This window comes from Ciconia boyciana, chromosome 10, assembly GCF_034638445.1.
Source record: "Ciconia boyciana chromosome 10, ASM3463844v1, whole genome shotgun sequence".
Lineage (NCBI taxonomy): Eukaryota > Metazoa > Chordata > Aves > Ciconiiformes > Ciconiidae > Ciconia > Ciconia boyciana.
In genome coordinates this window covers 35319659-35334772 of record NC_132943.1, presented here as the reverse complement: position 1 = coordinate 35334772, position 15114 = coordinate 35319659, and the positions used below count along the sequence as shown (strand labels likewise).

Below are 15114 nucleotides of genomic sequence, written 5' to 3'. Positions count from 1 at the left end.
AGATATTTAAGTCAATAGGGCTGCTGATGTAACGGCATGGGTCTCTTAGCAGGATATGCTGCTTCCTCATTTCCAGATGGTACGGCAATGTAGAAGAAAACGGAGATGAAATGTGCTTACAGTTCCTGTCTGGCACGGTGAAAATGTGATGGAGATAAAGTCTGCAAATTATTTTATGGCCTATTTGCCAATACTTATCACTGTTTTATTTTGCTCTCCCCCCCCACAGAGGCGAGCAAGCTTGTCATGTCATATGTAGCTGCTGTGTGTGGAAAAGGGGCAGAGGTTAATCAAGTAAAAGAACAACTTTTGCAGTCAAATCCAGTTCTTGAAGGTAAGAATCTCACAGAGCATGTATGAGTGTATTACCTCTGTGTGTATCAGCTTTCCTGCAGATCTCGTTTGGAAAACTGTTATTGTTTTATTGTTATTTGGTGTCCAAAACCATAGGAGATGCTTTCTGTGAAGACAGCTACGAGATTTTATTCAGTTACGGAGAGGTTTTCTTGAGAATCCGGGGAGCTACAGGCCTGTCAGCCTGACCTCGGTGCTGGGAAGGTTATGGAGCAGATCACCTTGAGTGCCATCACACAGCACGTACAGGACAACCAGGCGATCAGGCCCAGTCAGCATGGGTTTAGGAAAGGCAGGACCTGCTTGACCAACCTGATCTCCTTCTGTGACAAGGTGACCCGCTTAAAGAGAAAGGCTGTGGATGTTGTCTGCCTAGACTTTAGTAAAGCCTTTGACACGGTTTCCCACAGCATTCTCCTGGAGAAACTGGCTGCTCATGGCTTGGACGGGTGTACTCTTTGCCGGGTAAAGAACTGGCTGGATGGCCGGGCCCAAAGAGTGGTGGTGAATGGAGTTTACTCCAGTTGGCGACCGGTCACAAGTGGTGTTCCCCAGGGCTCTGTGTTGGGGCCAGTCCTGTTTAATATCTTTATCAATGATCTGGATGAGGGGATTGAGTGCACCCTCAGTAAGTTTGCAGATGACACCGAGTTGTGCAGGAGTGTTGATCTGCTTGAGGGCAGGAAGGCTCTGCAGAGGGACCTGGACAGGCTGGATCGATGGGCCAAGGCCAATTGTATGAGGTTCAACAAGGCCAAGTGCAAGGTCCTGCACTTGGGCCACAGCAACCCCATGCAACGCTACAGGCTTGGGGAAGAGTGGCTGGAAAGCTGCCCAGCAGAGAAGGACCTGGGGGTGTTGGTTGACAGCCGCCTGAATATGAGCCAGCAGTGTGCCCAGGTGGCCAAGAAAGCCAATGGCATCCTGGCTTGTATCAAAAATAGCGTGGCCAGCAGGACTAGGGCAGTGATCGTGCCCCTGTACTCGGCACTGGTGAGGCCGCACCTCGAATGCTGTGTTCGGTTTTGGGCCCCTCACTACAAGAGAGACATTGAGGGGCTGGAGCGTGTCCAGGGAAGGGCAACGAAGCTGGTGAAGGGTCTGGAGCACAAGGCTGATGGGGAGCGGCTGAGGGAACTGGGGTTGTTCAGCCTGGAGAGGCTGAGGGGAGACCTTCTTGCTCTCTACAACTGCCTGAAAGGAAGGTGTAGCGAGGTGGGGGTCGGTCTCTTCTCCCAGGTAACAAGTGATAGGACAAGAGGAGATGGCCTCAAGTTGTGCCAGGGGAGGTTTAGATTGGATATTAGGAAAACTTTCTTCACTGAAAGGGTTGTCCGGCATTGGAACAGGCTGCCCAGGGAAGTGGTTGAGTCACCATCCCTGGAAGTATTTAAAAGACGTTTGGATGAGGTGCTTAGGGACATGATTTAATGGTGGACTTGGTAGTGTTAGGTTTATGGTTGGACTTAATGATCTTAAAAGTCTTTTCCAACCTAAATGATTCTACGAGAAGAAAACTGTTTCCCTCATGAAGCGAGAGCTTAGGAAGTTAGGTCATATTTGCCAGACACCTCCTGCTGCTCTCTGAGGGCGTACCCTTTCTTAACCCTGCCTTGATGATGCTTGGCTGTATCAGAAGACTTAACTTCAGTTCAGTCCCTCTGATTCATTTCCTTCCAAATGATATTATTATAGTCTCTAGTAAACAAGCAAGCTCTGTAAAGCATTATTTTTCTTTTAGTAAAAAAAAAAAACAAGTGAAGTGGATCTTAGAAAAAAATAAGCCAATCCATATGCATGCCTGTTATTCCCTGAGACTTATTGTTCCCTGGGTCTGGTGACTCTGTTGGCCTGTCTTCCTGAAAACTGCCTTTCCTGCTCTCCCATGAAAGACTTTTTATTTTTTAATTAGTCATTTTAATTTAAAGATGTTGGCTGCCAGAAACAGGATCTTCATTTCTCCTGGAGATAGAATATATGATCCTCAAAGCTTGCAGTGTTGTCCCATTGTCTAATAATTGCCCTCAGAAGTGCCTTGGTTAGCACTGACTTATTTAGGTCTATTGTGTGGATTCCTGGCTCAGTCTTTCCCACAGTTCTCTAAGCTATTGTGGTGCCGAGACAAATTCTCATGACTGCTGTACAATAATTTTGCATTTTGGCCAGATGATATGCAATGTTTGTAAGACTGTTGAGTGTCAACATTTTATTTATTGCCTAGCTATCTATATTTGTATGTAAGGATTTGGAGTCTATAGGGAGCAAGCACTCTACGTATTATACAAGTGAGAATGGGGGGGGAAATAAAAAAAAAAGGGGGGAAGGGAATGCAAAAGTGGGCTGAGAGCAGTGGTGAACTGGATGGGTAAAATGTGGTCACTGGCTGCACACAAACCAAAACCTGTAAGCAAAGACTTGCAAAGAGAGAATGAAATGTTAAAATTTAAGAATAATAAAAATGCTGGATAAGCCTTTCTTTGATGATCAGATATGTTCCACTTAAAGCTGAATTGGGGGGATTGCAATCTTCCATTGTTTTGGATTAACAGCGAAGAGCTGTGCTGCTTTTATCACTGTCCTGGAAGGCAGATTTCAGAGGCAGACAGAAACAGTATGGGAAGTATGGAGGCTTTTCTTGCCAAAGCTAGGCTTATCCTCAGGACTGCCAAATTTATTTGATTTCTTTTTGGTTTGTGAATCTTTGTTTTAATGCAAGAGGAATAGAGTGAGCTTACAGAAAAGTGCCTTATCATTTTAAGGTATTATTTGTTCTACTTGGTGCGGTGGTAACTGCCTATTTAGCTTTTTGGAAGGTAGGACACTGGATTATTCCACGAGGCTGCTGAGCAAGCCTGGCTGCTTATATACATTTTAGACAGAAATTAAGCATTTGTGGTTAGATTTGTTTTTCTTTGGTTATGTAGTTCTGTTTCAGTAGAGCTGCAGTGCAAGAAAATGACATAAATGTTACATAGGCATAATTTGTCTTATGGGATTTTTTTTTTTTAAGTACAGTTGCTACTCTAAATTAACTTTTAGAAACAATGAATTTAAGGGAAAACTGGGGAATGTCTCGTGCTTTATAATGGGACATTTGTGCTTGATTCTGTGCAGTTATAAATGACTCTACTGTTCAGCACTGTGTTTAAGAAAATGCAGCTCAGAGATTTGGTTGTTGAAAAGATGATTTATTGCAGGACATAAAGATTTTAAAAACAATTCTTTCACTTATCCTTGGCCTTCAGGAGCGACAAAGTTTCCCTTTTGGCTTCAGTTCTTTGATCAAGAATAAGTCTACTCATGCAAGTTTGTTGAAGCCTAAAAGCATGTATTTATTTCTGTCCAAAAAACATTGACTTGACTTGATCTTTGAAAATATATATGCTATATAAATAAATACTGGAATAAATAACGTCTCCTGTTGGAGTAGGAGTGGTATGCTTAATAATGCAGGGGACACTCCTGTTTGACGTGGGGTGCTTTGACACTGTGCGACGTTAAGAGCTTGAATTGTCCTCCAGTCTGAGTTCTTGTCCTGTCTATGTTCTAAACTGGTGGCTGCCTATTTGAACATGGCCCTGGGAAGTCCTTTCTCGGAGAGTTTTCATTGTCAGAAAACTTGAGCTAAAGAAATTAAAACCAAACTATTCAAAAAGCTAGTTTAGGTCAAAGCTGAAGAGAGTGTTTTAAGCTTTCTTTGTAAATCAGACTTATTTCAGCTGATTAATATTCATCTTAAGCTAGGATAAATGTGTTGGAATAGTGTAAGCAAAACAGTTTCAAAGCATTGATTAAACTGTCCCATGCAAACAATTTTTAAGTGTCATTCTCTTAATTTCTTCATTCCTGGCCTCTATCTTTTACCATCTGCAGTTCTGGGAACTAAGATTCATTTCTTTCTCTGAACTGAAGAGAAATCAGTATTTCCTGTATTTGAAGTTATTTGGGTAATAAAAATTTAAATTTGATGATTCAAACCCCAAAGATATATACTCAATCCAGATACAGTTTTGTCTTGGAACCATTTCCCCTTGTATGGTTTTCCTTCACTTTTTTAAATAAAGGAAGTGTTGAGATGAAACTACTTTGGACTTCCTTAGGTGTTTTCTCATTTGTGATCTTGTCTGTCACACTCCGTCTATCCCCAGTGACTGATACCCATGCAATGAACAGGGTGTTGTTTCTCAGAAGTCTATGATTCCTTTAAATATATAAACAGTCAGACATAAGTTAGCATTTAAATATTTTTTTACTGAGAGATTTCATTGTCATATTTGTTTTTCTCTTTCTCCAGCTTTTGGAAATGCCAAAACCGTGAGGAATGACAACTCCTCTAGATTTGTAAGTATTTTCTTCAAGGCTGAATTTGGATTTCTTTTAGGGGAGCATGTTATGTTGTTGGCTGTTTCTGTTTTACCTTGTATCAGCCATCGAGGCATCTGTAAGGAGGGAATGAATAATTTGGAGAGAGAACTTTCTTGTAGTTGTCTGAGGACCATGATGTTTGGGTAAGGCAAACGCCTTCAGTAGCAATCAATATTTCATTTTGTACATTCAAGCATATTCTCCTTCCCCAATGTGTTAGTAGTCCATTATTAGCATTCACCCCTGTTTTTAAAAGATGTTTCACTTCCTTGTCAGAAATCTTGTTTTCTGATGTGGGCATAGAGTTCTATGGATAATCAAAGTAGAGGTTAAGAAAAAAAAATTAGGATGTGACAGTCTGTGACCGGATGAAAACATAATTACAGCGCAGCTGGATTCTTTAATTTTCTGGCACTGGTGGCTTTAATGTCAGTGACCATGTGCCTAGCAACTGCTCTGCTTAGCAAGTCAATCTTTCTGCGTGATCTTGTATTCCATCTATATGTACACATTTTTTGGTTAAAATTTCTACTTCAGGTTCTCATTTTCTCTCTATGATGTTTCAACCTGTGTTTACAACTTCAGTTTTAATATAAGCATTTGTAATGTTACTTTTTTGCTTGTATTCTTTATAATCAACTGATTGAATTTTGGGGTTTATAGCATGAAACTGAATGTGAAATTATAGGCATTGACAATTGCCAAGAAAAAAAGTTGAAGCTAGACCTGGGAGATTCAGAAGTGTGAGTATTCATCATAGTTTCTCCTGCTAAAATCAGAAGACTGAATGCAACTTTGTAATTTGCTCACTTGTGCGCAGAAGAGTAATACAGAGTGAAATATGTAAAGTAGACAACAGAAGACAAATAAATACACTGAAAAAATGGTGCGTTGCGAGTAAAAGCACATGGATAAAAGCCTGGGATATGGTGACACTGGAGAGCGGCTTTTTTTCCACGTGGGAGATTTCTCTCCCCTTCCCTTCTGATTCTCAAGGGTTGATGATGTTGTTTCCACACGGACGAATGCTCCTTCTGCAGCTGTCATTGCCCCTGCTTGTGAACAGAGCAAAGGGTCTTCATTGCAGGCCCTGCAGGCTCCACAAATGTCCATGCAGGCAAGGTCAGGGCCAAAATTTGAGGCACTGTAGAAAATTTTTTTGGATAGAAAGGGTGGGAAAAGGGTGCCGCTGTCGGAGATGACGTACTGCAGAAAGGAGGAGGAGACAGCACGGAGGAGAAGAGGTGCTGTTTGCAAACAGAAGTCCTTTCCAGGACAAAGTGCAACCAACTGGTATTTTGCCTTTCAAGTCCTTGCTTATAAACACAAAGCTAAAAATACTTTTGGAAACATCCAGCTGGCCCAGTCCTTGGGAAATTAAAATTTAATTATCTGATTTAATTCTTTATCTCAGAAATTTGAATCGGCTCAGAATTAACTTCAAACAAGAAAGTACAAGTGCTGTCCTGTCTAGCCTGCCTCAGCTGCCAGCAAGGAGAAGAATAGAGTTTAAGTAGAGTCAAGCCAACCTTGACAAAATACCCAGTAAATTAGAAAATATCTTTGAGGGAGTCAATGTAAAGTGCTTGTTTTTTATGTTCTGTAATTAAAATCAAAAGAGAAGGCAAGCAAGCAAGCAAGCTCTTCCTAAATGCAGTGAATTAAGGAAGTATAAACACCAGGCTTCTCTTCTCAATAGGTTGGGTTTGTCCTCTGTTAAGTAAGCACCAGAGGGTGGTGAGATCATTTTTGTGTGTGGCTTATGGAATTTGGTTGAATTACTACCAGCAGTTTTTATCTTTCTAAACTTTCCTGCCAATGTGAGCTGCGCTGCTTTTGCCTCTTCTACGCAGTATGGGTCTGTCCATTTTGTCACGGTTAAACGTAGCTGTTACTACATTAAACACTTGTCATATAAATTAAAATGTTGCAAAGACCAGAGCGATCTTCTGCGGTGTGGAAAAGTCAAACAGAAGTCAAGGAAACACACTGCGCCAGTACAGCTGAAAATGAGATCGCTTTTGCGGTGACAGTCTGTTAATTGTTGCCTCTGGTCTCCTGAGTTACGAGGCAAAGAGTTCGGTGGGAAAATCCATCACTTTTACAAGGCAGGCACATGCTTAGGGACAGGCACCCCACGATTACTAACAGTAATCGCTGCCAGCCGGTCCTTCAAGCCAAACTGAGCGGCTACCCTTCAACTGCCTCGATTCGCGCTTTGGGAAGATTTTACACTGACAAAATAAGTCTGCGTGGAAGATCATTTCTTCCTACATTCTTCCGTTAATAAGCATGGTAATACCTACATGCCCACGAGTATTGTTTGGTGTTCTTGGCGTTCTGGTGAAAGCTTGTATAATGTGCTTTTTCTTCATATAACCTTAGAAACTGTGCAAATTACTGGGTTGCATTACGAACCTGATTAAAGCCATTCTCATGAAAATCTCTGGCTGTGATAATGCAATTGTCTTAGAAGCTTTGAATCATTTTCTGTTTTTTGGAATTTGACGGAGCATACAGGAGGTTGCCAGATTGCCCTTTTAGCCTGTAAAAATGACCAACTAACTTCTTAAAAAATGTCTTGAGCAGTTTTTCTTAAACAGAACTTATAGTCTTAAAATATGTTGCTTTCACAGGGAAAATACATGGATATTGAGTTTGATTTCAAGGGTGACCCACTTGGAGGAGTTATAAGCAACTGTGAGTATTACTCTTGGTATCAGCGTATTAACAGCTTAAAATGTTTTGGTCAAAAAAGGAAGCTGGTTGAATTATTGAAAAGATCAGCTGCGTTTGTCTAATCAAATCTCTCTCCGTTGTGTGATAAATTCTGCTTTTTAATTTTATTGTTGTTTTGGTGTGCCTTGAGTAAGTGAAAACAGACTTGAAGAAATAAGCATGAGTAATTAATATACTGTATTGTTTAAAAGGTACTGAGTAATGTGCATGGGTTCATATATTGTCTCTGAAGCTGGTAGCAGATGGATAAGGGTATCTGAGGCTCTTCTTATACTTGAATCCCTGGGATCAGTTGTGTTACTTGATTTGATGGGTCATGTATTTATGGTAGATGATGGTAGGTATGGTAGATACGCTGTTTTGGAATTCGTAAGAGTGATACACGGTATGCTGGAGAACACCGTGAGGTGGGTATGTTTATTTGGAATCAAAGCATTCTGTACTAATTTTAACACGCCTCGCAGTGTAAGAAAAGGCTTATGAGAGAGGATGAACAGCTGTTGAGTTTAGGGAGGGAAAGGTGGCCTCGGAGGTTGCTACTTGACATGAGGATGCTGCTACGAAATGTATAGCAATTCAGTAATTTTAACCAGCTCTCTGTTGGGAAGAGGCTGGGAAGTGAACGCCAGCCCTGAATGCTTGACTTGCTTTCCTTTTGAGAGTTTAAATGCAGCTTTTAAAAGAAATTGCTCTTCTGCGCTATATAAAGCTATGTTTGTTTGTTTTTCTTATTTTTGAAAAGGGATGGAGGAGGGCAGTGCGTGACTATACGAGGTGTCACTGACCTAGCCTTGACCTCTCTTCCCACTCAGCCAAATTCATCGCTGTTTCTAAAGCCTGACTTTTGACTCCATTGGCATTTTACTGGTGGTGAAATAATGAGAATCATCCAAGGTGAACTGAACTCTCCATATATAATATAAACATTTTAAAACATTGTGAAGAATTTTATGCATAAACATAGGTTTTGGGTTTTTTCATAGGGCAAACATTTTTTCTGGACCAGGTCACCTTTTGGAACTGTGCCTCAAAGAGCATGATTTTTGTGACAGAGTACATCTTGAAACTCAAAGCAGTCGCTGTTTAAGTGTTTACTTTGACATTTGGCAGTCAACGAAATTAGAGGCCAAACATACTCAAGTGTATTCATCAATAATTAAATGTGAACAAAAAGGTTCTAGCAGGCTAGCTGTGTTGTTTGTTTCTTTTTATTTCACATTCAAAATAGATACACCTTTGTAAACCCTCCTTTGTAGAATGGACATTCAACAGTTTGTCTTTGAAAGTACTGTGCTGAGTCGTCTAATTAAAATATTGTGTCATATCAAAAGGCGATCCAAATAGTTATTCTAGTTTATCTGCCTTATAAATCTTTGCATGTTGTAATTATAACATTACATGTAATTATAATGATGTGATGACATAGTAGTCAAGGGCAAACGTTTTTAGATCTTCCTAAAGGATGCCTATTTTAGGCATTCTCCCTGTCTTCTCACATTTAATAAGTATCTAATAGCAAGAAGATGAATTTAAATTTAAAAATAAAGACCTTATGTGCAAGCCCTACTGTGGAAAAGATGTTACTTGCTGAACTATGGAAACACCCCATACTTGACAAGGTATGTCACAGGTAAATACTGAGTTCCTGTAGCTGCGTGTTAATATATCCCGTCTTTAATTTAATGTTCACAAAATTTGATAGTCCATCCATCTCTCTTTTAAAGAGAGTTTGAATTCTGTACAATTTTAAAGCAAGTTTGTTGTCCTGCCTTAGGTCTTTTCCACACGTCTGCAGCATTGCATTGCAACAGAAATGTTTCTGTTGTGAGGTATCCCCATTCTGGAGACATCAGGGGCTTAAATTCTTTTACACCACTTACAATTTACTCTGGTTTTAGTCAAATTTAGGATTTGTCTTCTTAATTCATCAAGTAGGAAGTCAAGTAGTGCTGAAGTTTCCTATCCTTAAAAGGGAAAGTATGATTGGTTTGTTCATAAATATTCTTTGCTTTCTGACCATCTGTTGGGTCTGTGTAAATATGATGTGAAGATGATATCATAATATTTTGATTAAACTTTAATAGTTGTATCTGATGAGCTTGATTTCCAAACATTAATGAAGTTAGTGGGCTTTTTGGATCGCAGCCTACGTCCCCAAGCTGTATTTCATACTGTGAGTGGCTGAAAGCAGATGCGGTGAACATCTAGGTTATTTTGGTGGCAAGAAGGGTAATGAAGATAAGCTACTAATTTTATCAGACTGGTCAAGATAAGCAGAGATCCATTAGGCTAAAAGGTCTCGTTTGAAATGGTCTGGTGTGTCCTGCTCTGAAATGCTGTGAAGCAGTGTGAAAGGCTAGTCAGTCTGCCCACAACCCTTCATGTAGTGGCTGATGCTGTTGGGACCTTCCCTTGGGCCATTCTCCTGGTGCCTTTCAATGAGCTCTTACTTCTTAATGATAGGGGTTCACCTACAAGTGAACCTTTCACGGGATGGAGCTAGAGGGCAAAATTATCATGACAATGCATACTGCATGTCTGTCCTGTCCAGTTTGCAGTGAATGGAAATGTCCATTGGCTTTAGCAGGAGCAGATAGATCCGAGATGTTTAATGTGCCATAAATGGAAGGGTAAATCTTTTGAGTAAAATTAGAATGGGAATAATAAAATGGAAGGGATTGTAATGGAAGAGGTTTGTAACATCTGTTAAGTCAGAACTGGTATGTTCCTAAACTGAAGATAATTTTATGTTTGAACAGCATAACATACATATAGGCTCATTACATGTACATTACATGGCTGCTCAGAGCTTCTGAGTGCACTTGACAGATTGCTGTATCATGGTGTGCAGTCATAAAAAGAAACTGAGAGTGGAAAATTTGAGCTGAACGTGATTTATGCACTCTTTAAATATATTACTTCAGTCAGGATTTTTTCCCCTTAGACTACAAAAGAAAAATGATTTCAGGTAGCGTGTGTTGTACTTGTTTGATCCTGTGTCAGCAGACACTGAGGCATGGGCGGTGAGCAGGAGAGTGGAGAAGGCTGAGTAAGCTGAGGTACGTGGTAAGCCCGAGTTGTTTGAATCCTCCCTCTTTGTTAGTTTTCTGCGAAGGTCCCAGCTTGTTTTCCTAATGGGTGGGAGATGCTGGGATCTGTGTAGGTGAGGTGCACAGCCCTAGTGCTAGCTAACGGCCAGCCCGTCCATTCACGGGCTGACCCGTTTCCCGTGCGTGGGGTTAGGAAGCCCAAATTACTCTTCTGAGCTTTCCTGAACACTAAACCCTTGCTGTAGTCACCTGTGACCGTAGATATCCATCACTGTTTTGTAACAAACACCAGTCCCTGCTTAAAGGTATGCTGCTGCTCTAAAACGCATTTACAAACAGGTACATTGCATTTCCATTTTCCCTCACTGAGCAGAGGACGAGGTGTCTCTGCGCTTTCTGTCCTCCCGCGGGATGTTTACGGTTGCTGCTGTTGCAGTGAATGCTCTTGTCGGTGCTTATGCACCCAGAGGTTATTTTTTCCAGAGCACTTGTAAAGAAAGGCATTTGGAGTGTTGGGTAAGTAGCTTGCTTTCACCTGAGTGTAATACTGTGGAAATAAATTACAGAAACCATCAATACTATTCTTAGTTTTCCATTTATTATAACTATCACGTTAGCGGGGATGGGAGCAGGGGAAAGGAGAATAGTAGTTTCTTTTCCACCTGTAATTACAGAATAAAGTATATTTTATGTAAAAATAGGTACATTTGCTGTCAAAGTAATAGGTGCTAATTGCAATAGCTTGTGCAACTCTAAAATATGTCTCTCTACCCACAGATGCTGTATCTGTTTTGTACTCAAGGCGATGTTTGTGTGCCCACTTGGTTCGTTAGTCTTGTGACCGGTTTTGTGTACACCTAATTTTATGGTTGAAATAGTTTTGCATGCTACAGTCCAAAATGTTTCACACTTGCAGTTGTTTAGACCATTTGAAAAGTAGGGATCTTGTGATGTCTTTCCCAGAATATTTGCAAGTCTTAAATTTTCGCATTTCAGCTGGGATTTCCTGCTGAAAGATACCTGGCTTTTTACCTTTGGGTGATCTTTCCTAATCTGCCTAAGCCCTTCAGTGATTTAATGATTAACTAGAAGATAACAGTGGTGCGGGTGAAGTACAGTATAAGTAAGCCTGCTTTTGAAAAGCCATTTTTAACCAGCAGAGTGTACTTAAAGTCCAAATGACAAGTGATTAAGAAAGGGCCCTGTTTTGCAATTTTTCCAACAACAACATGAAAGAAACCCATGATGTTTATCTAAAGCAACAACTTTAAGTTAGCAAAGTGATAGTGGTAACTTTACAACTTATTCCTCTTTACAACTTGTTTGTTCATTTTAAAAGACAAAAGTAATTACCCACTTCCAGAGAAACCAACAAGTCGGGCTGTTGATTTTAGTTGTGATTGCTGTTAGTAATCTCCTTTGCTCAGGGAAATATGACACAAATTTTACAATTAGAGATTTTGGAAAGAGATACTTATTCTTGTTGATTTTTTTAATCTTAACTTGCCCCAACATCTCCTTTGGTGTTTCAGTTAGCACAGTTGCCACCTTTTAGGCAACTGTTTTGCCTAAATTAGGAAGTGTTTTTAAAAAAAAAAAAAACAAAACAAAAAAAAAAACCAAAAAACAACCAAACAACAACAAACAACACTAAACATTTTGATTAGCTCATTTTTAAACATCACTTACCACTTGAGTAATCAGGATTTAAGACTCCTAAAATTGTGCAATCGTTGTTTTTTCACTGCACATACTGCCCAGATAGTAGGTTTTGTTTGATACAATTATGGATCATTTAATTCAAGAGAACAGTATTATAAACTCGGTGGGAATAATGTGAAAAGGTTCCTGAGGAACCACTACTGTATTTTCTTTTTAGTCAGTGACTTTTTGATGACAGCTGAAGAGTCAAGGTAGGAAAACAGAAAACATAATTTAACATAATGTGGGTGTAGAGATAAGCTTCCGTGACTAGAAACTGTTCTGTAACTTTGGCTGAATAGCTAAAAAGGTCCTTGGTCATGGCTGGCTGAAGAGAATATGACTAAAACAACCATTTTCTGGATTATTCAGAAAGTACCAAGGTAGTGTTGGTTTTGTTTGTAGTGTTTACTTATTCCTGTCTTGAATGTTGATTCAATTTCTAGTATATTTAGAGCAATACAAATATGCTAAATTTTTCTGCATCAGTCAAGTTCATGGGTCAAGTAACTGAAAAGAAATCATGTAAATTTGTACATTAGAGTTTCCAGAGGTATTCAGCATCGATTTCTTTTTTTTCTTTCATGTTGAGTTCAGTCGAATGCTTTAGCAGGATGCTTACACAGATCTCTTGCATTTAAAGCAGTGTTATCTAGGAATAACAAATAATCTTCAGAACCTGGGGGATGTAGCTGGATTGACTCATCTCAATTGATGGGTATTCAAACAGTATGATTTAAGAAGTGTTTCCAGGTTGGACCTTTCCAAAGCAGTTTAATTTTTACAGTTGCTTTGATACACAGAACATGTTAAATGTTTCCGTTCAAGTAGAAGCGGTGTTAGATAGTGCAGGAAGAATACCTAATCCATAAATACACCATGTGTAGTTCTGTATGTTCTCTCTAGATAATTCTGTATAGTCCCTATACATAATTTATATAGAATATATAACAAAATGTAATATGTATAGAGTTTTGGGGGTTTTGCTTGTGTGTATTTTCATATAGATAAGCACCATCTGTCCACACATGCCACTATAAACAGAATTACCGAGTGGATGCAGGCAGAAATCTGATGTGCATCTTTGTGTCTTCTCTTTTGACTGTTCAGTCCACAGAATTTGTAATCATGTGAGAGTTAACACAAAAGTTACTTCTTGTGTAGTAGTTGCTTTAAGGAAAATATATTTGGTTGATTTATTAAAATGCTAATTAGGGCAAACAAAGGGAAGAAGTTTTCTTAAGAGTGGGGCAGATGGTCTGGATCTTTTCTACCAGTCTGATTTCAGTCTGCATGTGGGCATAAAAGAAAAAAAACAGAGAATGAATACAGCTTTAAAAAGAACTGACAACAGCTGCTTTGTTAAGGTAAATACTTGATTTTCTGTCAGTAACTGCTTTCTGGAGCCTTTTTCCTCAATTACGAAGGCTAACAGAATATGGAATATTGGGACTTTGGAAAGCTGACTGTTAATTAGTTAACCTCCTTGCTTCTAAAAACATATAAATAAGATAAACTGCGGTGAAAAATCCAAGACAGTTACCCTTCTAGCATAACTCATTTGACATATGCTCAAGAAACTGTTTGTTAAATCTGCTGAAGGCGTGCATGTAATTAGAAGAAGGCTTACATATAATATTTTGCCAGGCTATGTAGCTGAGCTTTTATGACAGCATTTAGGTAAATTTATATATAGAATGTTTTTAAACCCAAATAAGCCAAACTACTTCCCAAACTGCATTGCTTCAACATCCTTTGAAAATACAGCCGTTTCCTGAAGCGTGTATAGCCACCGCAGGAGCTGAAGTTGTTTATTTCTTTGAGATTAAATTTGGCTGTGATCCGTTCCAACACTTCACCGGAGAACCTTCACAGCCAGCGTGACTCTGAACTGCCTGGCGCTCACCTTGCCTTTCTCAGCTCACATAGTAACACTTGGATGGTGGACCAGCCTCTCCCTTTCAGTTATGAATTAAAAACTACAGAGGATCAGGTATCTGATAGTTAGGCTAACTACCTGGATAGTTAGGATGAACCACAGGTCAAGGAGGGGAGCCCCAACCTTAGATGAAGTCAGAGGTATTGAGGTTGCACACTAGGCTGCTGGTGAGAACTACACCTTCTGATCTATCCCTTTCCAACATAGCATCCAGCATCAGATGTTAGTCATCTGTGATTAAAAAAAAAAAAAAAAGAAAAGAAAAAAAGGATGCCAATAAAATGGAAAAAGCAAAAGTGGAATTCTGTAACTTGCTCCATCCTAATATAAAGGTGAGCCGCTGGCAATATGGGACAGCCACTTGTTTGGGTGTATCTTGGGTGTACTTTGTCATCAGGATGTGCAAAACTTGGGTGCTGAAACAGGGCCACCTTTGGAAGGAAAGAGACTGTAGAGTTATTGAGTTATAAAAACACAAATGTCTATTCAAACAAGGCTAAAGTTCTGATGTGGTCACACGAAGCATTCGATGGTGGAGAGGTATTTGTCTTCATACAGTCAGATGCTCTGGTCGTTGGGAGCTACGTTCACTGTCACCTGCTATGGTGGTTGCACTTCTTCTCTCAAGCAATTGCATGTTTATGGAATAACATAGTTCAGCTGGTCTGTAGAATATTGTCCTACTATACAAGTTTCTGTAGAAACTTGTCCTACTATAAGCCAACCAGAATCATAGAATGGTTTGGGTTGGAAGGGTTAATAATACTGTCTGAATTTTGTCATTGTTGTCACTGGCTAATTATTAGAGCAGAAGTTAGTTTTTGAATCTGTCTTGCTGTAGTTTCTTTGGAGGAGGGCCTCCTAAGGCTTGTATAATTTTGTGGGCTGAAGTTTGGTCTTTGGTTCCTATTCCACCAGAAAGGGTGTAAGCTTAAGTAATTACAGTGGGCAGCACAGGCACAACAT

The 15114-nt window shown here is 39.8% G+C and overlaps 1 protein-coding gene across 4 annotated transcripts in view; it reads left to right on the top strand.

Moving 5' to 3' along the window:
* Positions 1–15114, top strand: part of MYO1B (myosin IB) — a 117326-nt gene that overhangs the window by 54267 nt on the left and 47945 nt on the right. For all 4 annotated transcript variants that reach the window (XM_072875297.1, XM_072875296.1, XM_072875294.1 and 1 more), the window contains exons 5-7: positions 230–334; positions 4649–4695; positions 7356–7419. In XM_072875297.1, coding sequence (XP_072731398.1) covers positions 230–334; positions 4649–4695; positions 7356–7419 — 216 coding nt within the window. The remainder of the gene's footprint in view (positions 1–229; positions 335–4648; positions 4696–7355; positions 7420–15114) is intronic.